We start from the raw sequence: 26,877 nt of genomic DNA on the forward strand, positions 1-26,877 counted from the left end.
CATGGTGGAACTTGACTTATTAGATTCATCTCGAAAAATTACACACATACGTGAAAAAATTTCGCAAATAAATTTCGTTTAATACTCCATGCATACATTCGTAGTAGCTCGACCAGATCACCTGTCAGGTGGGGCCACGCGCGGTCGTGTTGTACCCGCGACCAGCAGCTAGGCAGCTAGCTAAACCGGCGGCCACTGATTTGTTGCTCAGGCTGTGTTCAGTTCCGTTGAAAAAAAATTTGCAAAAGAATTTTACTAATTTGAAGTACTGAAATTTATTTATAAAATTTTTTTACAGATGGGTTGTAAATCGCGAGTCAAATCTAATGATGCTAATTAATCTATAATTAATAAATAATCAGCGAATGGTTACTGTAGCATCACTGTTGCAAATCATGGATTAAATAAGCTCATTAGATTCGTCTCGCGATTTACAGCCCATTCATACAAAAAGTTTTGTAAATAGACTTCATTTAGTACTCCATGTATGTGTCGAAATATTCGATGTGATTTTTTTTTAATATTATTTATAGGGTTTACGAGGTCGGATGGCCTCAGCTGTGCTCCGTATTGATACCGCTGCAGGTCGCAGCAGATATCAGTGTACACACGTACTGTACGTACGTGGAATTAATTAAGGGCGGGTATCGATGATGCACCCCGAGTTTAATTTCCACGTGCGGCGGTCGCGAGAGGAGACGACGATGCTTAACTGCCCAAGGGATACCTACGGATGAAACGCCAGCATCATCTACTGTCGGAATATCTATCTATCTGCCCGGATGTGAGGTGATAGCTGCTCGGCCTCAACGGTATATATACGTACTCACTTTGACCACACAGGCAGCACTAATGGAAACGGACTGGATTCGAATTGGATTCGGATAGCATTTTTTTGCCATATTTTAAATCGAATATGGATACGGATATGAATGTGAAATTGGATTCGAATGTATCTACTTTACTACTATATTAAATTCGAATACGAATATGAATATCCATATTGTAGTTTAAACAAATATGCATGTCGGATAATTTGGATATCTCCTGGCCGTTTCTATCCTATCTTCGCATTACTTTCTAACGGAAACTGATGGAGGCAATGTTCGTACATACGTTGAAGGATCGTTGCTGCTAAGTTTGCAGCCATCCACGTCTCTTTATGCTCTACTATAGGTGTGTTTGCGTGCATAATTCCCTATTCATTGGTAATCCATTTGGCCAATGTTTATCCTTCTAACTAAGCATATTAACGCCGAGAGTGCTGAAAATTAACAATAGCTAGTACTGCTAGGGCTATTTTTTTTTAAAGTGCGCATTAGGTTACCTCACTAGCAGTAGCAGGGGCTATTGCCAGCCACCCCCCCCCCCCCCAAAAAAAAATGTACTATACTGGATTAGATCACATGAAGTTGACTATAGGATCCCCAACCTACGGATCTGTAGGTCAAAGTACTCTTCTATTATAGCTGGCCTATTTTGTCAACGAATATAGGTGGCTATCATCCCATAGGACCCGTGCAAAAGCAATTGTGTTACGCCGGAGAAAAATATACTCCTACGAAATAAAATAAAAATGTTTCATTAGAATTTTTTGGAACTAAATATGTTATTGAATTTGTCTTGGCAAATGTTTAGGCTGTGTTTAGTTTGTGAAATTTTTTGGATTTGGATACTGTAGGACTTTCGTTGTTATTTGGCAATTAATGTTTCATCATGGACTAATTAGGCTTAAAAAATTCATCTCGTCATTTACAATTGAACTGTGTAATTAATTATTTTTTAACTACATTTAATACTCTATGTATGTGTCCGAAGATTCGATGTGATGGGTACTGTAGAAATTTTTTTGGGAACTAAACAAAACCTCAGTGTATGCGTACTGTACACTGCAATATTGATCGGGAGGAAACCTCTCGCTGGATGGACGGAAATGGATGTAAGTGGACTAGTCCACGAACCCACGTATAAATTAAATTTTCGCGGGTTACTGCGGCAACCAACTGCAACCTCTCCAGGGCAGCCGCTCCACCAAAAAAAAAAAAACTGTAGTAAAATCGATCGGCAGTTGGCAGCCGTTGGATGACGATGTGACGGCGCTCCCCCGTGCGTGCCAACTGCCACCTCTCCAGGGCTTGCGGAGGGGAGGTAGACTCCGCAGCCGGCGACAAGGCGCCGCCCACCCAACTTTTCTGAATCTGAATTAGCCGAGAAGCCAAGCAAAAGCTTGCATTTAAAACATGATTTTGCCATAGCTTGTGCTGCTAGTCTAATTCATAGTGCACCTGAATGCCAACTACCCTTCTCCTCCTCGGTCTTAACGATTGAAGAATGGTCATGGTGGCATGGTGCTCTGCTCCAGCTCCCAAGCCAAGGAACCTCCTCTGCTCATGTGTGGCCTCATTGTGGATAAAATAATTCAGCACATACTGCTCAAGCCAGGAAGGTGTGCAAAGTCTACAAAGTCTCCCTCTCCCTTTCAGTCAAGCTACATCTAACTAAACGTCGGTGCCAAAGTGCCAAACCATCGCGGTCCAGGTTCGAGTACTCTGCTGCCTCCAGCTCGAATGCATATGGAAATGCGAAGAGACATCTGTTTCATGGGCACTACTAACATCTGTTTCATGACCAGTAATACGCCAGGCAGCGTCTCATCATTCGCGCCGATCGAGTGCAGAGCTGGAGAGAACCTGATGCCTGACGGGGCCTGATGATCACAAGAGCCAAATTTGTCGGTGAATTCTTTCCTTCACACCTCCACTCCAAAAAAAAAAAGCATATTCTCTCCTGTTTCCTTTAGTATAACAACTAATTAAAGGGACGGCTCTAATCAGTTGATCTACCTTTTTTTATGATGACCCCCCAAGCATCGATCCCAATCAATTCGTGCTGCTATATTTGCAGCAAAGAGATTTGCTGTGCCCACTGTTGGCTGCGAGACTGTCGGTGACCGGGATAATATAGAGGGGCCATGGCGTTGTGACAAAGCAGGTTACTTGCTGGGTTAGTGCCTGATGAGTAATAAGCTGAAAAGCAATACAAGTTGGACAAAGATACATCGATCAAGATGAGTACTGAATACTGATTAAGGGCCTGCCATGGCCATGTAGGATGTGTTAGCAGCGCGTGTACGATGCGTAACATGCGAGCGATTTGGACACGCAACAAACTTAATTTAATTTCGTGGTCCAAGACGCTGTCACGATGCAGGCTGGCTCCCATCTACATACGCACTGCACATAGTGCAGTGTCAAGTGCAGGTGTATGATGGATACAAGAAGTCTACCTTTGAATATATACCAAGTGATCATTTTCTTTTCTTTTCTTTTTTTTGTCTCTCAAGGAATATAGTAGTTCTCTGCTGGTTGCCATGTCGCGGTAGTGGAGGGCCCTGGAAAAAGCTTGAAAGCCATCTTTACGCTGTAAAAAAAACGATTTTAGAAACCAGGGAGGAGGGTAAAAAGGTAGACTGCTATCAGTTAAAAGGTGCAGTGGTTGCTATGTGTGGATTACAGGCAAAGCAACCTGCTAGATAAATACTAGCATAGTTTTTCGGTGCTGGATGAACTCCTTGGATCTGCATTATTTCTTGACAGGACATGTAAGAAAAAATCATCTTATTATGACGATTTTTATTGTACGGCAACTCAACATGATGTAAGCGGGGAAAGATGCAGGATTCCATTTATCGACCCGGCCGTGCTCCAGTGCCATGAACTCTGAAAGTCCATGGCTGCTCGATCCCTGCAACATTTTCTTCCTCCGCGCGGGACCCTTGCCGCCGTTGCAATCGCAAACAGCATGAGCGAGTGCGCCACCGGCGGGGAAAAAAAGAATCATTAGCCAGCAACAGTAATCGTCATTAACATATACGCCTCATGCCAGGAATCGTGCAAAAAGACCTAATCATTCCTCCTCGCTCGCGCAATTCCAATTCATTCCGTCCCCACCCCCCACGCACAGACAAGACCAGAGCTGGTGCGCCGCGCCAGCCAAATCCAGCCAAGAACTCACCAGCAGACAAATCCCTTTTCCTTCGCTCCCACCCGGAATCGGAGAGAGAGTCCTGCACTTGCTTTCCGGGATCAGTACCGAGTGCCTGAACAAACCGACGACTCTAGATAGCCGTCAGCGCCATCCGCTCCCCACTCTCCGATCCGATCCGATCCCGGGGTTCACGTCCGTTGCCGCCACCGCATTCGCTCCGAGGCAGCGGGGGAGCGAGCGAGATGGCGCCGTAGCGGCGAGAGGGGAGCAGCTGAATCTTTCATGGGTTGCAGCTGCCGCCGCCGGGGTCTCGCTGCAAGCAGCATCGCCGCCACCCCTCGCTTGCACTTGCACCTTGCTCATGGTATGCGTTAGCCTTTCCTTCGTTTTGTTCACTTTTTCCTCACGCCCCCTTCATGATTTTTGCTGTAGCCTCCTTTGATGATGTTCTCTTTCCGTTTTCTTCTGCAAGATTGCCTTTTTGCATTTCTTTTTGGGGCCTTCTGTCCCTCATCATCGCCGTGCTGCTTCATAGCTTCTCCGGCCAATTGCAATTCTTTCCCCTCAAAGATTGCGCCTGGTAACTCTGTCAATGGCCCTCTCTTTTCCTCCAATAGTTGCTTCACGTATTCAGTTCGTGGCTCTTGAGCTGAGCCGAATCTGGTCTTCATTATTCTGAAAAAGAAAATCTGAAGAATTTGCTTTGCATACCCGGTTTGATCACCCGATTATTACAGCAACCGAGCAATCAATGCCGGTTCTTTCCTGATGGGTTGGAATTCCACCTGCATTTCGTGGGGGCATCTGGGAGCTGGAAGTGGTTGGGTTGAGGGGCATCTTTTTTTATGTGGGGTTGTTGGGTTTTCTTGTCGCTGCCCCACCATTTCCCCTGTCATTTCCTTTCCTTTATTATTGCTGCCCGATGCTTCGTTTCCTAGTTCTGCAAGCAACATCGCATCTGTTGGGTTGTTCTGGCGATTGTCGAGCAATTGGTGTGGAACCTTGAGCTTCTTCTGAAGTTCTGATTTCCTCAACTTCTGGAATAGTCCACTTATGGTATTGTTTTGGTTTGCTTCTCTTGCACTGCTTGAGTACATTCCTGCTTTTCTTTCTCCTTTCCCCCCAAAAAATTCTTGTCTCTTCCATCTCTTCTGATGATTGCTTTAGGAGGTCACTCATTTCTGACTCTCTATATCCTTCATACTGCATACCTAAAGTTATATATATATTTTTTAAAACGAACCAGGCAGGAGAGCTGCCGATTATATTAAAAAGAAGACAACGCCCAGACTGGGCACCACAACAAACATCGACACCAATACGAGTCAACACCAATACCAGTCAACACGACCACACAACTCTTGAACTCGACTCAAACAACCGGTTGGATTGGGACGTCAACACGGTTGTGCAACTCAAACTCGACTCCATACAAAACCACCACACCATGCCACCACTACCCAAGAAGAAGCCGACATGTAGCCCACCTCGCGAGCGCCGTCGTCCCCGACGATGTCCTGCACCGACTAGCCGCTGCCGTGCAGAGCTGGCCGCCGCAGTCCGCTGCAAGCCAAGTGGCGACCACGACTCTTCCGTCATGCCGCCGTCGTCTTCATATCACGCAGACACAATCACAGATCTTCCAACTCTGGCCGTACGTTAGCAGAAGTCAGCAGAGGGGCCCACCGCACCACACCGAAAGAGCCACCGCCATGCAGGACCCCTCGCCGAAGTACCGTTGCGGCACCATGCACCCCAAACACCGAAAAAAAGTGCAGGATCTTGGAACTCCGAGACAACTCCTCACCTAGGTCAGATTGGGACATCGACCCAGGGCTCAACTCAACGCGTGGGGGCCTCGCCGCATCCACCGCCGCACAACACTCCTCGGACACCACCTTAAAGCGCACGGGGTCACGCCACCACCGCCGCTGGACTCTCCAAGGATCCGGGTTTGCTTCGTCGTCGAGGGTGACATAGTACCACCAAGCCAATCCAAAACTTCACCTTCATCGTGCCGCCGCCGGAATCTCCGTTGCACCCCCTGCGCGGACAGGAAGCCTCTAGAGACATGGCTCATCCCCACTGTCCAGGTCGAATTGGGACATCAACCCAGACCTCAACTCGCTACGTCTAGTCGGATTGGGCCGTCGACCAGAGCCTCTACACACCCTGCCCGGTCGGATTGGGTCCTCGATGCGAGCCGCACCAGCGCAAGCAACAAAACTATTTATAGAAGGAAAAAAAGGAAGAGAAGAAGTAGCACACCCTGTCGATGGTCGCCGCCGCCATCCGGATTAGCCTAGCGTCGCCTTCAAGAAGGTTGCGTCGCTGAAAACGCCGCCGACGCCAGCCCAAGATGGGTTAGGTTTTCACCCGCAACACATCCGGCATGGGGATGCCGAGAGGTGCAAAAGGACGCCTCCAAGGAGGGAGCGGCGTCCGCAGACGTCGCCGTCCAAGCTTTCGCCAGCACCCAAGTCAATCCCCACGGAGCAGCACACTGCATGCTAGTCGCGACGCCGTCGAGCCGAGCACTGCATGCTGGCCGCGACGCCGCCGAGCCGAGCACTGCATGCTGGCCGCGACGCCGCCGAGCCGAGCCCCGCCGCGCTCTGGCCGCGTCGTTGCTGTGCCGCGCGCGAGAGTAGGCCGCGGGAGCCGCCGCAGCCAGAACCGCCGCTGCCGCAGCCGTCGTGCCCCGACGAGCGAAGGCCCGAGCCGTGCCGAGCCGGCTGCGACCATGCCCCGGCGCGCGCCGCCGCCGCCGCCGGGCCCCTCTGCTGCCGTAGACCCCCGTCGCGCGGAGGCCCCGGGGGAGCAGATCAGGCGGTCGTGAGGGCGGATCCAGGCCCAAACGGTGCAGATCCGGCCGCGGACCACCGGCAGGCGCCGCCGCCGCCATGGACGAGACCACCAGTTAGGAGTGTGCGAGTGGGAGGAAGGAGGAGGAGGGAGGGGGGCGGAGCCCCGCCGCCGCCTTCCTTGCGGCCGCGCGGACTTCCGGCGGCCGATCAGGCGACGGCGAGGGGTGGGGAGTGGCGCTAGGAGGGTGGCGCCGCCGGGCGTAGGGGCTCCGCCCGAGCCACCCCGAGAAGGAGCGACACGGGCGTGTTTTTTCCCTTTTCATACCTAAAGTTATATGATCCACAGTAGCAAATTGTGGCCCAAATTTGTGGAGATTAGTGTGCTTGTAGTTCTGATGCTCTTATGGTTGCTTTCTTTCACCCTTAAGCCTTAACTCCTGTTTTGTTCATAAGGGAGGCACAAAGGAAACACAAGTTTCTAATTGGGATTTATGGCTTGAGAACTGATTCATCGTATTAAAAGTTTAGATGATATTTTTCTTTGTATTGTAGTGTCTTGGATGGTTGCTGGCTGAGACAGTTGTGTACTTTGTTTTTCGTTTTCCATGCTAAGAATACTTCATTTTCTGCTTGATGCTAAGAGTTGGTTTTTGATATATTGCAGGTAATTAACTAGTGTTAAATTGTGATTGCTTCTTGTTGCTTTCTCCTTTCACTGGTCGTGGAATTACAAAGGACCAAAGCTTCTTTGTGAGAATTTGAGGAACATCTCAATTCATTGACTTGTTGGCACAATGGCAACGACGTCGCCAACCAATACAAGGCGCAAATACTCATGGTGGTGGGACAGCCATATTTGCCCAAAGAACTCAAAATGGCTACAAGAAAATCTTTCAGGTAAACTATTTCAAAGTATTTATGGGAATTTTCTTATATGTCAGACACTCAGACCCATTTGAATTCAAGGAACTGGCAGATTGTGTAGTGTTCTCGAAAATTGCAATCAATTCTAAATAAAAATGATTGAAACGGGGAAAATATTTAAGTCAAATTTCTCAATCAGTTTCATGTTTAATCTGCATAAATGCAGAGTTTAAGTTTCTGTGATAATTGACCAAACTGCAATTGATTTAATTCTCTAGATTGGCTGTTATTGCCCCAAGATTCACATTTCTAATTGAGAACTCTTAAATAAGATATTTTATTATTTTGGTACACACTAAGCATAAAAAACTATTTTCCATTCCAAATTCTTCACACTTTTTTGGCATTTGCTAAAGATAATCCGCAGCCTCAGTCACCTTGTGCTGATTGCCAGTTTGTCATCACTTTATGGTTCCAAGTACAAATGTGATATGCATCCTTTTTGTATATACAGTTTTTTTAGCAGCTATTACATAATATGATTTGTAAATGAATTTGCACTGTGATGGTATCTGTGCAATAGTCAATAGAATATTGAGAAAGCACATGGACATAAATGCTGGTATATGACATTACGAGTTAGGTCTCCTGGAAGCATTATGTCTTGGTTTAGGACTTCCGGAGGCTACTATAATCAATCACCATATTCTAGTCTGATATCATTATTTCATATTAATCTAGCAGTAAAGCACTGTGATACACAATATCAACTTCAGCTGCAGAGCAATGCACCTCGTCAATGTATGATTTGTTATCACTATTTGAAAATGCAACAATATTTAGGCTAGAATAGTTACTGCTCTAGGCGCACTTGCTCTAGTTTGATGCCTGCCTGTCTTAGACAGTTAAAATAATAGTACAACTTTTAAATTGGTCTTTCTGAAACCTTATCAGCAGTAATATCATGTCTTCTTATAACATAGAAGTAGTACTTCAATCAACCTTCCTTTTGTTTCAAAAGAGTTTGCTTTTTCTGGAATGCTTGATAAATGCAGATATGGATAGCAAAATTAAACTGATGATCAGGATCATTGAAGAAGATGCTGAATCATTTGCAAAAAGAGCAGAAATGTACTACCGAAGGCGACCTGAGCTAATGACCTTACTTGAGGAGTTGTACCGTGCATACCGAGCTTTAGCAGAAAGATATGATCATGCAGCAGGAGAACTTCGACAAGCACATCGAAAGATAGCAGAGGCATTTCCTGATCAGGTTCTAATGGACTTGGATGATGATCTCCCGGCTGAAACTGCTTCGATTGAAACTGACATGGACAATCTGGACATGTCTCCATATTTCCTCTCTTTCATCAATGCTAGTGATCCAAAAAAGCGTAATAAAGGTAGGCCTGTAAGTGTTTGGTGGTTAATGTAACATTGAAAATATAGCATGTCAAATAAAATGTGTTCTTGCAGATGACCAAGATTACGAGAGGCTGCGTAAAGAACTAGCAAGCTTATCAGCAGAAAACCAAGACCTCAAGGACCGGATCTCGTCAATGTTAGAGCATAGCAACAAATCTGAGTGTGAGATCATTCACCTCAAGGAGTCCCTCGCTCAACAAGAAGCAGAGAAGGAAGCTGCAGTTTCATTGTGCCAACAATCAACTGCTAGATTACAAAACCTCAAATCTGAAATTATGCATACCCAGGAGAAGTTCAACAGGCTTAAAGAGGAGATGCAAACTGGACCACAAGCTTTGGGTAAAGGAGATGAACATTTCTTTCTGCTTGAAAGATCTAATCAGGACTTGTGCTTGGAGCTAGACAATCTGAAACTTTTGTTGAAACAGAAGCATGATGAGCTAAATGATAATCAAGCTGAGTTGGAAAAGCTTCAAATCTCTGCAGAAGAAGAGCATCTCAAGCGTATGCAAGCAGAAATGACACAACTCTCTTTGGAGAAGCAATTACTACTGGCACAAGATAAACTGAGGCATTTGGCTCTTGAGAAGCAGAGTGAGGTATGCAAGATCAGGGACATTGAAGAAAGCAAAGTTGTGCTTCAGAAAGAATTGGATAAGATTGTGGAAGAGAACCAAAAGTTGAATGATCAAAGCCACTGTTCTTCAGCAGCAATAATTCGCTTGCAGGATGAGATAATTTCCATGAAGAATGTGCAAAGAAGACTGGAGGAAGAGGTTTGCCAACATTTGGAAGAAAAGAAGAAACTTCAACATGAGCTTTCTTACCTTAAAGAGGACAGGAGTGACTACGAGAGGAAACACTCTTCAATCAAGGAACAGATACAGTCTGTGAACTTAAATGTAGAATCTCTACACTCTCTGGCACAAGAGTTGAGGGATGGCAATGTTGAGCTGAAAGAGATTGTCAAGAACCATGACAGCATTGAACTTCGGCATGTTGACAACCTTAGACAGTTGGAGAGGATGTCAGAGATGAATGCACAGTTAGAGGAGTCTTTGTCAGCTGCAACCACCGAGCTTGAGGGGTTGAGGGAAAACAAGGTGGCATTAGAAGAATCATGCATGCACCTGAAATCCAAGATTACCACTCATCAGTCTGAACGAGCTGTGCTTATTGCACAGATTGAGGTAGTTTCTCAGACCATGGAGGAGCTAATGGAGAAGAATGTTTTCTTGGAAAATTCATTATCTCAAGCTAATGCTGAGCTTGAGAGTTTGAGGAGGAAGTTGAAAGAACTGAAAGAATCTTCACAAGCTCTCCAAAATCATAACTCTATACTTCAATCTGAGAAGAAAACTCTTGCCCGCCAGGTATGTCTGAAAATTATTATTTTCCAACACCACAACCACCACCTTTTAGTCCCAAGCAAGTTGGGGCAGGCTAAAAAAATATTTTCCAGTTTTCATAAAAAATAATTTGGTCTACCTTCTAAGTATTACCATTTTTATTTCAGGTTGACAGCATCACTGTCACTCTACTGAATTTGGAAAGGCAATACAAAGTACTAGAAAGGAGGCACTCAGATCTGCAGAAGGAGAAGGACTTGGTGCTTGATGAAGTGATCAAGCTACAGGAACAGATCAGGCTTGAGAGGAAAGAGCATGACGATAGTACACACTCAAGCAACAGTCGATTCGATGCTCTACAGAAGAAGATTAGCTTATTAGTAGAAGAGGGCAGGAATAGAGAGGTGCAGCTTGGAGAAGAGGAGCTCAAGATTATCAAAACTCAGATAGAGATATTTGTATTGCAACAGTGTTTGAATGACATGGCCGAAGTAAATTCCGAGATCTCGTCACAGTTGAAAGAGAAGAAAGAAACATGCAAGGTCCAGGAGGGTAAAATGTACAGCTTATCACAGCATAATCAGAAACTAACTGAAGGAATTGATTCAGTGGTGAGAGTATTGCATTTGGATCGTAAGTATGAATCACTAGACCAAATGAAGCTTGAAATCATTGTGCAGCTCATCTTGAATGAGATAAGCTGCCTACTGAATAATGTATCCGATGCCCAGGATGTGAAGCAGAATGAGCTTGTTGAGAAATCACTTGTTGTTACACTTCTGGAGCATTTTGGGCAAGAGGTGGCTGACTTGAGGTCAGAGCGGAATGCCTTGAAGCAAGATCAGCAGACAAAGAATGACGGACTTCTCCAGCTGCAGGGAGAAAAAGAGGAACTTATGAAGATAAGTGATGAGTTCTTGGAAGAGGTAGAGGCTCGTAACCATAAAGTGGATGAGCTAAAGGCTGAGGCAAAGTTCTTAGTTGGAAGGCTGTCAGAACTGCAGGAGTCCAGGAGGTTATTGCAAAGCGAGATGACCAAGCTGTTACAAGCGAACTCTTTTCTGTCAAATGAATTAAATGACTCCATTGAGAAACGTAAGATGTTTGAACATGACTTCAGCAATCTTGTTACTGAAGCAGTCAGCAAAGATATCCTCAGTGTGATTTTTAGAAGCCTTCATGAAGAGAGGACATTGCAGCTGAAGTCTTTGCATAATAATTTTGGCTGCCTACAAACAGCAGGCAATGAACTTTATCAGGAGATCAAGATGATGATCAAGAGGCTTGGAGACATAGAAATCGAGAACAATCACCTTGGCAAAGAACTAAGTAGAACCATGAGTGTTTATGGTGGGTCTATTGTGCAAACTGCTGAAGAAAAAGGACATCCAGGGTGGAGAGATGCCAGTCTTCTGAATTCTGACAGAAAAACCCAAGATTACTATGTAAACATGGAGGTGGAACAACACAAAGAATTCAGCGATGCTAATTTTCAGGAGTCAAGTGAAATGCTACAGGATGAGGTATTTAAGTTGAGGAACGAAGTGGAAATGCTTAGGAGCAAGGAGAACACTGTGTTCGACATCAGAGCTTGTGATGAGGAGATCATTAAATTGCTGGCTAACATGCAGATGGCCATCACGAATGCAGCTCTGTTCAAGGAGAAGGTCCTTGAGCTCATCATAACATGCGAGAGTTTTGAGATAAGTGCCATGGTACAGAAGGAGGTGCTGAAGGAAGAAATCATACAAAGAAACTCATATGTAGATGAGCTCAAGGACAAACTGAATGCTGTTGAGATTGAAAACAGAAGACTCAAGGTCGATCTAAATGGTGATTTCATGATGTTAGGATCATTGCAGAATGAAGTCAGTGCCCTGGAAGAGCAAACCTTGTCCCTTGCCAGTGACTGCTTGCAATCAAATAAGCTCGGAATGGAGGTATCCATCCCCTCTTTCATGTTTTATTCAAAGATCTAAGGGTCATATATAGTTCCTGCTTTAGTATCATACTGCTATTCTCTAACAAGTCTTTTCTACCAGTGACTTAATGAAGTATATTTAGCTATTTTCTCCTAACCTTCAGTTTAAGCAGGAGTCAAATATACTTTAAATAGTACACAGTGATTGCAGAGTATAGCAGTTCTAGCTCCTAATGATATGCATGAGAAATCTTAAATTTATACTTGTGCAAAGAAAAAATATTCTGTAACTCATTATGTTTGTTTCCTATTTTAGGAAAATGTGTCGTCGCCTCAATTTCTGAAGACCTTGCGATCCAGTGGTGATGAAAATGCAATGAGGATGGTGAAGGACATGGAGTTGCAGAAATTGCATGGAACAATCAAAGCCCTTCAGAAGGTGGTCACAGATACTGGTGTCCTTCTTGAACAAGAGAGGCTTGATTTCAACGCCAATTTGCAGGAAGCAAAGAAGCAGATTGAGGTGCTGAAGCTCAAGGAGATCTTGGATGATGACATAATTGAAATGAATTACGAACAAATGCTAAAAGACATTCAACTTGACCTCATCCAAACTTCTTCAGGCCGTAGAACTAGTCCATTTGATCAGGAAAAGAAAAGTTCAGGTCAAGTAAATGACAAAATGGTCAACCTTCACGGTATTGTTGAGCCGAGCCGTGGACATATGGCTGATGATTTAAGGCCACCGCAAAGTGAGTCATTTGGGAGAGACAACAACCAAATGGTTGTGAAGGAGCTCGGCATCGACAAGCAAGAGCTACCGAGGTTGGCCCCCACAAAGCCACACCAGGAGTGGAAAAACAAGGTCGTTGAAAGGTTATCTTCTGATGCACAGAGGCTCAATGCCCTCCAGTCCAGCATCCAAGAACTTAAAACAAATGCTGAAACATCTGAAGAGCTTGAGCTCGAGAGTGTCAGATACCAAATAAGAGAAGCTGAGGGTACCATCATGCAGTTAATTGATACTAATAGCAAGCTATCCAAGAAGGCCGAGGAGTTCACCTCCGCTGATGGTCTTGACGCGGAAAACACCGACTTGAGGAGCAGACATCAACGGAAGATTTTGGAGCGTGCAAGGAAGATGTCTGAGAAGATCGGGAGGCTGGAGGTGGAAATGCAGAAGGTCCAGCAGGCTCTGCTGAAATACGAGGAGGAGCAGAGTAGCAGAAAGAATTCAAAAGCCCTGCAGCGGCGGTCCAAAGTGCAGCTCGTAGAGTATCTCTATGGTCGAAGGCGGGACAGTCGCAAACAACAGCGAAGCTCGCCTTGTGGTTGCATGAGAGCGAAAACCATCGATGACTAACTCGCCTTTCACGCCGCTTCTTTTTTAAAAGGCACAACGGAAGGCCAATCTTGTCAGCTTCAGAATTGCATCAAGTCATCTATTTTGTTCTTGCTCTTTATAGGTAAATGAGTGGGTGTATAAGGGTTTGTACATGGTAGCCATGGATAATAATGTTACAAATGACTGTTGGCTTGTAAAATTATTGCTAACATTTGTTTCTTGTAGATTCTGATCATGTCCATGGTCTAAAGTTAATCTTTGTTACAGAAGAAGTTTTAATTTCCTTAAACAGGATAGAGTATACAATTAATCGAGTCTTGGAGGACATTACATTACCATGTGAATTTCTGTACAAACATGATATGAAAAAGGCCTGAATGTGACGAACATCTTGTCGGTGAGCTGTTGATCCATGGTTTGAGCGTTGTATCTTTTGACATGGTCGTCATCTTCCCACGAGTATACCCATGTTACATGCATCTCCTGACGCTGGAAAGGGGTAGGTAGTCTTACATCTCAATTCTGAAATGCTCCATCCTTTTCGTGCCTTTTTCATAGCCTGGTGAGATTGCTACCCTGAGGTCCTCTAGGCATGAATGCCAATCCTAATCATGAGTTAGTAGAATAATAGCATCATCTCAAGGTTTAGTTATGTTCACATGTGTCCTCTTTTTCAACGGTTTTCTACTTCTCTGTCGTCATTCGTCCTTTACCACGCACACTGTATGAAACTGAAAGACTTGTAAACACTAAACAACCTTCTGTTCTTCCAGTGCTTTTTACTGAATCCTTATGGTGCCAATTGTTTAGTACCGTTTGTCCTTCAGTAGCGATTACCATGTCAAGAGGAGAAGAGATCAACCGAGACTCGTGTTCTGGTCATTGCATATTGGGTTGGCGCACATGACGAGGACCTCTGATTAATCTAGCTATAGATCAAAGCTAGTCAGTGGCCGCACCACTTGGAAGCGTTTTTGGTAACCTAACTCGCATTGTTTGGACAAATAACACTGTGTTGTTGCAGTTGCAGATCCCATTGTAACTTTGTAAGTCGTCAGGCGTGCCTTCATCTGCAGTAAAACGACACACTGCCTGTACATCTCTCTCTATCTCTCTCTCTCTCTCTCTCTCTCTCTAGATGTGTGGTCCTGATTTGGTGCAGTATACCCCGAGAGCTACATGTCATCTGCTTGACCAAACCATATAAGGCCCACGCTGCTATCTGACCCAGGTCAAACTAGGCCAGGCACGGCATGCATGCATTGCATGGTTCCATGTTGATCAGGTCGCTTGCTCTCAGCTCTAAGAAACCTCGTGCAGAAAGGATCAAAGCATCTTGACCCTTCCAAGACCACCATCGCAAGTGCCAGCGCGTTCAATATGAAGCGATCATGCGGTGATCTTTCTTGTCGGGCCGGTGACATGCGGGCATTGGATGTCACCACTCACCATGTACCAAACAGATGGAAGAACACACCCGCCCCGGCATTCTTCGACACCGGTTTCTTCGTCTACAATTCAAAGAGCAGTAGTGTGCGTGAAAGCTCAGTCTGATCGACTGCAAGCAGCTCTCTGCAGCTCTTGCGTTGAAGGCTTCAGCAAAACCGAGTAAAACTTGTGTTTTATGCAGTTCAAGTGGTTGTAATTTGCAAGGGAAATTCAATTCGTTTATTTGAAAAATGCTTGTGACGAAGTAGCAGGAAAGTTCCGAGAGCGAGAGGCGGATGCATGAGAAGTTCATGCATGGCCGCGGTAAGTGAGTAGCTAGAGAAGCTGTCGGCGAAAAGCGTAGAGGTTAACCTACCTTGGATAAGAATATCTAATCTTGGGGTGCAAAAGGGTGGGGGTAAACATTGACCTAAAACCGCATTTGCTGCTGCATTTGATTTACCAAAGTGCCAAGATTCGGAGCTAGTGACGCGATCTCATCACCAGCTACCATTTCCCCTCTCACCTACCGGATTGCATTGGGCGCAGCAGCTGTAGAGTTGTAACTGTCAAACGCCAGAGAGAGAGAGAGAGAGAGAGAGAGAGAGAGAGAGAGAGAGAGAGAGAGAGAGAGACGCAAAACATTTTGGTCTCTCAAAAGTAGTGTGTCAAAGATGTGCGTGCCAACAAGAGATCGGTGAGGACGGAAAAGGTCAATTTCCAACAAGAAAATGCATGCACTTAATCGATCAGCTTTCAGCATGTTTTCCTCTGACGTCTCCTCCATGTGCGTCGTCCCTAGTAGCTAGCGGCTAGGTCTCTCTAAAGCTAAAGCACAGACATCATCCTAGCACACGTTAACCTTTGTGGCCGTGTGTGCAGATCGAATTGATGGGTGTGCTCGCACTTGCAGTTGATCGATCCTGGGCTCGCTGCGTGAGGATCGTCAGGCCGGCCGGCGGCGGGTCGAGATCAGATCCCTGTGACTCTCACGGCGCCGGAATTGGGGTAGATCGACGACGATGGGCATCAGCAGGCGTTGGCGTCGATGTCGTCGCCGGCCGGCCGTCCAGCATTTCCATCTCGATCTCGTCCTACAAGACAGGGATGGGGACGGGAGATGAACGCCGATATGACCTCCCACCTGACTCCCACCTCCTGCCACTCCGCCAAAATCTATGGTCCTAGTGGCCAATGCACTTAACCTCCATGAGTCGCTGAACTACATAGAGTGTCAATTCGACTAGAGAAAAAACTATGCATATATAGTGGCCAAATCACTTTTTTTTTAGATTAAGGAGAAAACCCGGTCCAGCTACAAAGCCAAAATGTTACACGAGTACTTAGACCCCAAACCTCCAAATGGAGAATACAAAACACAAGAAAAATAAGAAAGAAAGCGTAAAAGACTAAGCTTCGAACTTCTTCTACATCCTTCTTTCAATCTTGGTTTGGTCCTCATGTAGTAATAGAAATCTCACATCAACGGTCTACTTAGGAACTCTTGATATAAGGATCGTCGATGGTCCTGTGTCCTTCAGTCACTCTGTGATCTAGAAACCGCACTGAGTCAATCTCTACAACGCAAATAGATTAGGCACTGCCATTGCTCCAAGCTGACCAAGGTGTCACTCCAAGACTCCTACCCAGGAGGGCTACTAACATTAAAGTCAGTGAGTCCTTTCTCTTATCGCAATTCACAAATACAAATCTATTAGGCCATCATGGACACGATCTCTGATATCTTACTATTATTAAAGACTCTTTTTAAGCCTTTGCATGCACTGGCGGAGCTATGTATCGGCCAAATTCGACGATGGCCCCCTTCCTCCACTCTAGCCTCACAGCATATATGTTTGCCTAAACTGCTACAACTAGCAATATAGAGAAGAACAGCTTGGGAAGTGACAGAGCCATGAAAGGGAGAGTAAGCTCAAGTACACCGTACTGGTTACCGGATAAGGGAGCACCTCTCCCCCTCCAATTTCTATGCATGGATGAGATTTCCAAAGATAGAAGAAGAACCTCCGTGCTCGTTTGGACTAAACTGACTCAAAGGGTAAAAGAACAATCATCTATGGGCCATAAAGAATGAAAGAGTACTTGAGCCATTGAAATAGTTCAGCTCAGTAGCTCACCATGTACTCAAGCCCCATCTAATAAGCCATACCTTAATTCCGAATCTTTTAGTCCAGCATCAGATTAATCAAGTTGTGTGTGAGCAGGTGTTGAGGCGAGGCTGCTAGTGTTATTGTGATTATTGTACCACTGCCCCCCCCCCCCAATTCAATCCTAGCTTCACCACGGTCCGTGTGAAGTCCGTGGAGACTTAAAAAAATAGAGAAATTAATTAATATACTATACTAAAGCTCCAAGAATCGGAGCGTTTCCGTGAATCGTGGCCCCACGCATTGTTTACTATTCACGCGGGACCCACGCACTATTCAGACGGGACCTACGTGGGGCCCACAGTTCTATTAAGTGATCCTTTTTATCTTAAAAAATTATTTTCCTTCTATTATTTGACAATACAAAATATATTTAACTACTTCCTACATATAAAAATAATAACTAAACTTTGTATACTGCATTCACACGTGGTAGTTCTACTACTTTTTGGCTTTGGGTTTCCCTCCGTAAACTCACAAAATATACTTGAACTGTTCATTCATTTCTAATCTTTTTTTCCTACTAAAGTAATCAAATTATACCTACTGACACAAAAAAAAAATGAATTCCTCAGGAAAAATTGTCTGTACCTCTATACTAAAATGCTTGAGATTAGCGCGCTCTCAGACTCTAAACTACTATGCTGTTTTACTATAATTTTTAGATTTAACTTAATACATCGATACGATGTTGTTTCGAACATAGTAGCGAATAATATCTTTTCATTAATATTTTAGGTTAATGTTTTTGGTATAGGTACGGTAGCGCGCCAACCTGACTAGTTCTAGTAATTTTCACAAAAATTAGAAACATTCGGCCATCAATCCGACAATTCTAATCATAATAAATTACCCACCTCTATTATTATGAAAATAGACTAAAGTAACTCCCTAAATATATATCTAAATTACTCACCCCTGCCATTATAAAAAAATTTAAAGTAACCCCCTAATCTTCATGTAAATTACCCATGCATGCTATTATAAAGTAATACAAATAACTCCCTAAATTGGAATATAAATTATCCAATTATATTATTACTAAAAGTTAAAGTAATCCCTAAATCTAAATCTAAATTATATAATTATAATAAAATATTAAAATACACCAATATAAAATTTTAAATTACTATTTCTATCGTTTTTAATACATTATTTATGCTACTGCTTATATAAAATTATTAGCACCGATGATATATGTCACCCATGTATTTATGTATGATGAAAGAGATAAGAATACCAATTCATAAACAATTGGTTCAATTGAATTTATATCAAACAGATATGGAGGTCTGATGCAAAATTAAATCAATTACTATTAGATAATAATAATAATAATAATAATAATGTATTTTAGAGTTTATGTTTGAATATTTAATAGATGAAAGAGGGCGTGAGCTAGATAATTATAATTATTAGCTATAAGCTTTATTTTTTATTAATTCTATTTAACTCGTGATATTCTAATTAATAATATTTAAAAGCTAAAATCCCTTCTATACGTATGTGTAGCTACTCCCGTATGCAATAAATAACCAACATAAGCATGTCCATAGTATGATATTTTTTTTGGCTATTAGTAGTCAAATGCAAAAAGGTTTTTAACTCGCGGGTTAATTCTAAATGGACCTGTATTAATTTTGGATCAAAGGTTTATTAACCCGCCCCAACACAATCTAATGGCTGAGATTGAGCTTTAGTCACAACAAAAAGTTAGCACCTTTAGAACAAGATGAACTAATAATATCACGTTTTGTTTCGGTAATCCCTTTAATTAGAAATGCATGTCGTTTCAGAATTTTCCACTTTTATATAAATGTAAACCATCCTTGAATTTTTATGCATTTTTACCCATTTAATTATTGCTTGCCCTTCATTGATAAATTCTACCACCTTCATTCACAAACATATGAGTCATCTTTTCCAATAAAAAATAAATGATGGTGTAAATGGTAATAAAATGTAGTAACCATATTTATGTTACTATATCATCACCTACTTAAGAACCTTAACCAAGTCAAAAAAAAGAGAACAATGTATGATTATATGTCAACATCAATGACCAAGCTTAAGCATGCATCTCTAAGCTCTGTAGCTCCCTCCAACCCCCACCAAAATCCAATATATATACAACCACATCGAATTCCCAAGACTATACCACAGTAGTACTGCACACACACTCTCGATCTTCCTATTCCTGTCAAAATGGCGCCTTTGTCAGGGCCTATGACACGCAAGAGAGCTCTCCGACACCTCCTCCTCCTCTGCCTCATCCTCCCATGTCTCTCCCAACCACTCCCGGCTCCTTCCCCCTCGCCGACGGCGGCGCCGACGTTTCCCCTCTCGCCGTTCAACGACCGCCTCGACGCGGCGTACATCGCGCTGCAGGCGTGGAAGCACGCCATCATCGAGGACCCCAAGAACCTGACCGCCAACTGGTGCGGCCCCTTCGTGTGCAACTACACCGGCGTCTTCTGCACGGCGGCGCCCGACGACCCGCACATCCTCACCGTCGCCGGCGTCGACCTCAACCACGGCCGCATCGCCGGGTTCCTCCCCGACCACATCGGCCTCCTCGCCGACGTCGCGCTCCTCCACCTCAACTCCAACCGCTTCCACGGCACGCTGCCGGGGTCCATGCAGCACATGCGCCTCCTCTTCGAGCTCGACGTCAGCAACAACCTCCTCTCCGGCGCGTTCCCGTCGTTCCTCACCTCGCTGCCGTCGCTCAAGTACCTCGACCTGCGCTTCAACAAGTTCGACGGGCAGCTCCCAGACGCCGTGTTCGGCCGGCAGCTCAGCCTCGACGCGCTTTTCGCCAACAACAACCGATTCAACGTGACCCTGTCGTCGCGGACCCTGACCAACTCCACCGCGTCCGTCATCGTGCTCGCCAACACCGAGCTGAAAGGCTGCCTGCCGCCGAGCATCGGCGACATGGCCGACACGCTGGTGGAGCTCGTCCTCCTCAACACCAGCATCAGCTCCTGCATCCCGCCGGAGATCGGCAAGCTCAAGAAGCTCAAGGTGCTGGACCTCAGCCGCAACGAGCTCGCCGGGGAGCTGCCGGAGAGCATCGGCGACATGGAGAGCCTTGAGGTGCTCAACGTGGGGTACAACCAGCTGTCCGGCGTGGTGCCGGAGAGCATCTGCATGCTGCCGAAGCTCAAGAACCTCACCGTCGCCGGCAACTACTTCTGCGGCGAGCCGGTGTCCTGCCTCCACGTGCCCCTGCGCGACGACCGGATGAACTGCATCCCCGAGTGGCCCCACCAGCGCACGCACGAGGAGTGCATCGCCTTCGAGCACCGCCCGCCGGTGCACTGCGGCGCCGACGGCTGCATTCTTCATCACCCGCTGTGAAAAGAAGCTCTCGCATGGATGGCTGCAGGGACACTGCGAAGCTGCCCTGCATGCACGTACGCATGTGGGTTCTAGAAACAGTGGTCTTGCTACAATTTTAAAAACGGTTCCTAATTAAGAGCAAAAAGTTAAGTCGAATTATAAATTTGTGTAAGTTTGATTAATTTGTGCCGTCGGTGCCAGACGTGTACTTGGTAGCGAGAAGGGTTTGCAAGTGGGTATATTAGGCTTTGACCTTTGTTCTTTTCCTTGTAACTTTTTGTTACCACATAAAAGGCATATTGCTAATGTAACCCAACACAAATGTGACATGTAACTATATATGCCTCTCAAATAAGAATTTGAATAAGGGGGTGCGAAAGTCATACATGATCACTATCTCTCTGCATCTTGTTTTTCATTATAATCTTTATATTGCCAAATACTCCTCCCATATATTATCCCGTAGTTACACACTTGCTGAATTAATCATCCATAAAAGTCGTATTTTTGTTTAAAGATAAAACTACACTGCCTACTAATAATCTATATGCAAAAGAAGAGAAAACTTAATTCCGTAATCAAGAAATATTATTAGCATGAATGTGTGCAACCATATATAGTTAAACCTAAAGAACATGTATGGAGATTAGCTTCATAACAACCTACATCCATTAGCTTAATAATTTTTGCCTAATATTATTAGGTTGCATTAAGTCATATCTTAACATTATCTCACCATTTTCATAAAAAAATTATATATATCTTAACATAAACTCAAACTCTAGTTCACCACTTGATCTAAATAATGGTAGTGTAATGCACAAACTAGCTAGAACATGATCTATCTCCATCAAATCTTTGGTCACTTTTGATGTGCATGGCTCAACTAGAAAAGTTAAAAAGAAGTGGAAATAGAGGATGCGCATATGACCCCTAGTTTTAAGCTACCTGCAATAAACAAAAAGAAACGGGTGGTACTTTGCATGTTTTCAGACTCTGAATGGCATACTTGATATATGAACATGCGTTTATGCCTTTTAATCCTCAATTTGTTGTTCCCATCAATTGTTATCCTCTAACTACTGTTATTGCATTGGCTTCTGTTGCAATCAAAATTTGTGATTTTTTGTGGGACATTTTTTTTATTTATCCTCCTTTTTCATGTAGATTAAAGGGCAGTGTGAAATTAGTTTTAAAATATAATTGGTCATTTTGATACCTAGCAATTGGGAAAAAAGTGGTGAAATGGTCCATATAAGGTTAGGATTTTGTGTTAAAAGGGACTTATCTTTGACTTACTACGGACGCTCAATGGATCAATGTAGTCGTTTGGTTCAAAACCATAAATAAATTGGACTTTGGTCTTTTGATGGTTCATAATTGGAGGTTGAACTGCATTTGTTTCAAGATGTGGTCCATATGAATAAAGGAATTGGTGATAACAGATAAAGGAACATTATTATCAAACGAAGATTCTTGGTGCTTTTCGTCTCTTCTTGTTTTGAGCCTGTTGTGCCTCGGGCTTGCTGTTTGTAATATGTGGTCTGCCACGATCCTTGTAACCATTGATGTACGGGCTTCTGCCCGACTTTTATACAATGCATTCAGGTGGGGATTCTCTCCCCCCGGTGACCATTCCAAAAAAAAAGATTCTTGGGACGGGTTAGTTATCGAAATTGTCCTATTCATATCTTGTATATGACCCACATTTCATTCTATGTATACATATATGTAGTGTATGCCTTTTCTTCACCAACTGATCAATCCAAAGGGCAAAAGCATTATTTTCTGCCCTTTTTTATTTGTCATAACGCACAGAATGATGGTGACCATTAATATCATAAAGTCAATTTTGTAAAGTCAGGACAATCTTTTATGCCATATTCCAATTATTAAAATTGACCAAGAATAGTGTGTAAAGTTGATTACACGATCAAGATCCCAAAAGATAATGGAAACAGAAAGGTGAGCCAATGATGATGCGTCGCAATTACAGAATTATTTGCTATTATGAAGCTTCGATCATAGTATATTTTTGCTGTCTTATGTGGGGTCACATAACTTGTTGATAATGACCTGCTACCTCGCTCTTAAATAATCTAGGCAAGTACTTTTATTGGCAGTAAATGACACAAGCGTCAACCGATTAGCCGTTCGAGGTCAATAAAGAAAGGGCTGTAAAATGACTAATTGTACAAAGCAATGGAGTTAAGGAGAAGGCAGCAGCTCATTTTAATTTTTATCTCTAAGAGAGAGTATGTTCTTTCTTGAGGAAGCATGCACATGTCATGATGCATGTGTTAGTAATAACTGTCACAACCTCACGGTCTAGATCCAGGGGGGGTCGCGCCCTAGGATTATATATATTCCATAGCATTTGTATGTGCCATAAGTACTACACGCCCTTGGCTGAATCATGAAGTTGTTCTTCTGCTTATATCATAAAAGGGCATGCAAAATATTAATAAGGATTGTATATAAAGTGTATGGAACATCATCTGTATAATGAATCAAAAGTAAAAAAAAAAACTCATCTGCGTGGTGGAAAGAAAGACTATATATAGGCAAGTACTACCAGACAGTGCAAATATATATCCTGTGGTGGTAAGTGGAGCGCTAAGTGCAATATATATCTATATATCCGGCCAATCGTTCCCTTCTGTGTTGGAGATGCACCATCATGAGCGAATTGGCTTGTAGTCCAATGGTAGGACGGTCCAGTGGGACGCTACCCACCAGGGTTCAAATCCTGGTGCTCGCATCTTTTTCTGGGATTTTCTTAGGATTTACCGGTGTTACACGTTAAGTGGTAAGCGACATTCCCGTCGACGACGAGGCGTCAGTGGTGACTTCGAGAATCTTCAGATCTGCCGGTGCTCAGTCCTTCGGAGGTGCTCATAGGGGTAGGATTTGCGTACGTGTATTCATAGGGTGTGAGTGTGCGTGCGTGTTGTAGGCATCTTCGTTGTACTGTGTGATTCTCAAAAAAAAAAGATGCACCATCATGATGGATCCAACTGATCTTTGCTAATTTAGTTTTTGTTGAGGTGGTTGGATAATGTAGAGCCATGCATTTTGGTAGCCAATCTCTTTCTGCTTCCCACAAGTGGCGCTAGGGATGAAATTAATCACCCCCCCTCTCCTGCTGTATAGAACGTTACTAGTTTTGAACAAAATTAATAGAAGTTTGTTGTTGTAGCAGTACGTGAAAGGAAGGAAAACCCTTTTATCTTCTTTTGTTTGCTCCCTCTGTTTTTATTTCGATCTCATATTAGGTTTGCCTTAAGTCAAACTTAGCCAACTTTGACCAAATTTATTGGAGAAAATAATAATATCTACAATACCAAATTTATTCCATTGAATCAACCATGAAATATTTATTGACAGTGCATATTTTAGGTAGTATATATAGTTGTTGCTATATTTTTCTATAGATTTGGTCAAAGTTAGCCAAATTTGACTTAGAACAAATCTAATACGACAAGTAAATAAAAATGGAGCAAGTAGAATGTTACTGTCGTAATTTGCATTGCCTGCTTTGCACATGATCATCATTGCATCTCTTTTGATGACTGTGACGTTAAAGAGCACGAACCTGTTACAAAATGAGAGAGGGTCATCTGATGATAGCTAGTAATGTTTCTCATATATAATTAGTATCCATTTCTTTTTAAAAAAATAATCGGTATCCATAGTGAGAGCTGTACTGTATAGAGAGACAGAGATTATTCCTTCGTCCTTCCTGGGGCAACAAAGCATGCAGGCTAAGCAGGCTGGTGGTGTGTGGCCTTTCTGGTTAGCCGTCGCAATATTAGGCACGATCTGCTTTGTAGCATGTCGGGCCCGTCCCTTTGACCATGCATTTCTCATCTTACTGTTCATCGGTCTCGGCGGAGTACGATCCAAGATAGATAAGCACATCACGTGGCAGTGGTACTGGCTGTGGCTCAAGCTGCCAATGGTCTGAGATCCAGATCAAACCCATATATACCAAACTATTTTTATTAAATACGCCGATATTAACTACTTCAAACCACCCCACAGCAGGTAAAAACGAAACCACACCACCCATCAAAGGTAGAGAGGAATGTGGAGATCCGGAAGTAGTGCATGATGACCTTGCTGGTAGTAGTACATTTAATTGCTACACGCTACTAATAGCTAAGACAATGAGCACGACTAGTCAAGCAAGCTCGAGGACGATGTACACAGCAGCCACTCAGCGCTATTAGTATCCCAAACCATTTCTCCTGTGAAACCAAACCAAACTGAATTGTTTGGTAGAAAAACCATTTTCCACCAAATAGAAGTAGCACCAATAATGCAAAATCGAAACCATCACAACCGGTTTCCATCCAAACCATTAGCAACCGGTTTTGGCACCAGAACTATGAATCCAGGACCAAAGATCTCGGAGCATATATTAGTCCCGGGTGTCCCGGTTTCCACACCCGAAGTTCTTCAACTCCCCGGATGCAAGTTCACAGGCACCATCCCTTGGTCAATTGGTGGTGTGATAGAATGAAAAGGATTCTATATAGAATGGGTTGGGAATTATGCCTAGATCCCGTATAAATGGAAATTTCATTGGGGATCAAAAGGTCTGTGCAATGAAAAATTTACTTTATATCATAACTCAAACCCGTGACCTCTTACCTCGCACATAATTTTCTTACCAATCCACCTACACAGCACGTATGACACTACTTGTGAGCTCCTTGCTCTACTGTACTAGTGCACCTTGAGGCTCTCGGACGACAAGCCGACAGCAGGCTCCGGTGGAGGCATTGGCGGAGACCGACTTGGGCACGGCTGCCGTCGTGGACACGCCAGACTTAGCGGTCGTGTCCTTCTCCTGAATGAAACCCGATGGCAACGGACTTGATATGTTCTTCAGCCAGCCGCCCTTCTTCTTGTTACCCGCCTTTTCAGTCTTAGGAGGCACTCTGGCGGCTGGTGGCGACTGGCGAGGGCTGGTATACTTGTGCCACGACGCATGAGCTTTATGATGGGGGTGTTGCCGATGAACTTCTCAGATATAATAAAAAGGTATCCATATGTTTAATATAAAAAAGGATAAAATCGCAAAGTATTTACAAAATTAGAGGCAAATTCACAAGGGCAAACTCGCCTTCTACCAGCCAGTTTCATACCGTTAGGTGTTGTTCACGAAGTAGGGGTAAACTCTGTCTTCATTTTAGAAAGCACAGGTAAAATCACAAAGGCTGGAAAAACAATGGTAAAATCATAATTCATGATCAAAATAGAGATAAGAATACAATTGCCCCAAAAATAAAAAATAGAAAGGGGAGTTGGGAGTAGAAATGGGCTGCCAACTTGCTTAGCTATCGCAGATAAAACTAGGCCTGGGTCTCACGTAGTTTGCTTTGGATTTTTTTCATTTTTATATTTAAAAAAATTAAAATTTCAAAAATATATGGCGGTTTCGAAAAATTTCAAAACTATACCCCTGTCGCCCCCTGCCTGGGCGACAGGGGGCCTGTCGCCCCCTGGCTGGGCGACAGGACCTAAATGTAAAAAAAAAAATATTTAGGTCCTGGCACCCGGGACGCATTAAACAGCGAACTTGTAAAATCGATATAAAATCGTAGAAAAATCGTAAAAATACAAACTCAACTGTTCTGGATTTTATGAAACAAGATCTACAACTTTTGTTATATAAAGTTTTTCATTTGATCAATGTATCTTGCTCTATTTTAAATACTAGTTTAATGCACTTTTATTTAAATATCAAGATCCATCCTTTGGATGTAGGTCACCTTTGGCTAGAGTGTTGCATATGGTGAGCATAGGCTTGCACAAAATTGGTAGATCCAGAAAACATTTCTAAAATAATTTTTAAAATTAAATCTTGCAATACGTCTAGTTTAAATGGGTTATTTATCCATGCTGCTATACTGAGTTTTAGAAGCCATAACTTTTACAGTACCATTATTTTATTTCCTAAGAGCTATAAAAAAAGTTTGGTAAATTTTAGATAAGCACAACTAGACCAAATGAATTATGACTAAGGTAAATGCACTAAATCAAGAAAAATAGTTCTTGTACCTAGAAAAATTTGAAATAATTCATTTGATCTAGTTGTGCTTATCTAAAATTTACCAAACTTTTTTTGTAGCTCTTAGGAAATAAAATAATGGTACTGTAAAAGTTATGGCTTCTAAAACTCAGTATAGCAGCATGGATAAATAACCCATTTAAACTAGACATATTGCAA

At 43.4% G+C, this 26,877-nt stretch overlaps 2 protein-coding genes across 4 annotated transcripts; both read left to right on the forward strand.

Moving 5' to 3' along the window:
* The first annotated feature begins 3,680 nt into the window (after nt 1–3,680).
* Nucleotides 3,681–14,085, forward strand: LOC120691570 (protein NETWORKED 1B-like). Of its 3 annotated transcripts, XM_039974667.1 has the most exons (7): nt 3,681–4,351; nt 4,460–4,567; nt 7,459–7,691; nt 8,714–9,061; nt 9,135–10,456; nt 10,600–12,372; nt 12,670–14,085. In XM_039974667.1, the coding sequence occupies exons 3-7, from the start codon at nt 7,589–7,591 to the stop codon at nt 13,714–13,716; spliced, it is 4,593 nt and encodes a 1,530-aa protein (XP_039830601.1). In that variant the 5' UTR covers nt 3,681–4,351; nt 4,460–4,567; nt 7,459–7,588; the 3' UTR covers nt 13,717–14,085. The 3 variants fall into 3 exon arrangements, with proteins under 3 accessions (XP_039830601.1, XP_039830600.1, XP_039830602.1); XM_039974666.1 differs by lacking the exon at nt 4,460–4,567 and having other exon boundaries at nt 3,693–4,351; XM_039974668.1 differs by lacking the exons at nt 3,681–4,351; nt 4,460–4,567 and adding an exon at nt 4,909–5,043.
* Nucleotides 14,086–19,432: 5,347 nt separating this feature from the next.
* On the forward strand, nt 19,433–21,032 carry LOC120692227 (leucine-rich repeat extensin-like protein 6). The gene has a single exon (XM_039975488.1). It carries the CDS (start codon nt 19,500–19,502, stop codon nt 20,655–20,657), a length of 1,158 nt encoding a protein of 385 aa, XP_039831422.1. The 5' UTR covers nt 19,433–19,499; the 3' UTR covers nt 20,658–21,032.
* The last annotated feature ends 5,845 nt before the right edge of the window (nt 21,033–26,877 follow it).

This window comes from Panicum virgatum, chromosome 9N (assembly GCF_016808335.1).
Source record: "Panicum virgatum strain AP13 chromosome 9N, P.virgatum_v5, whole genome shotgun sequence".
NCBI lineage: Eukaryota > Viridiplantae > Streptophyta > Magnoliopsida > Poales > Poaceae > Panicum > Panicum virgatum.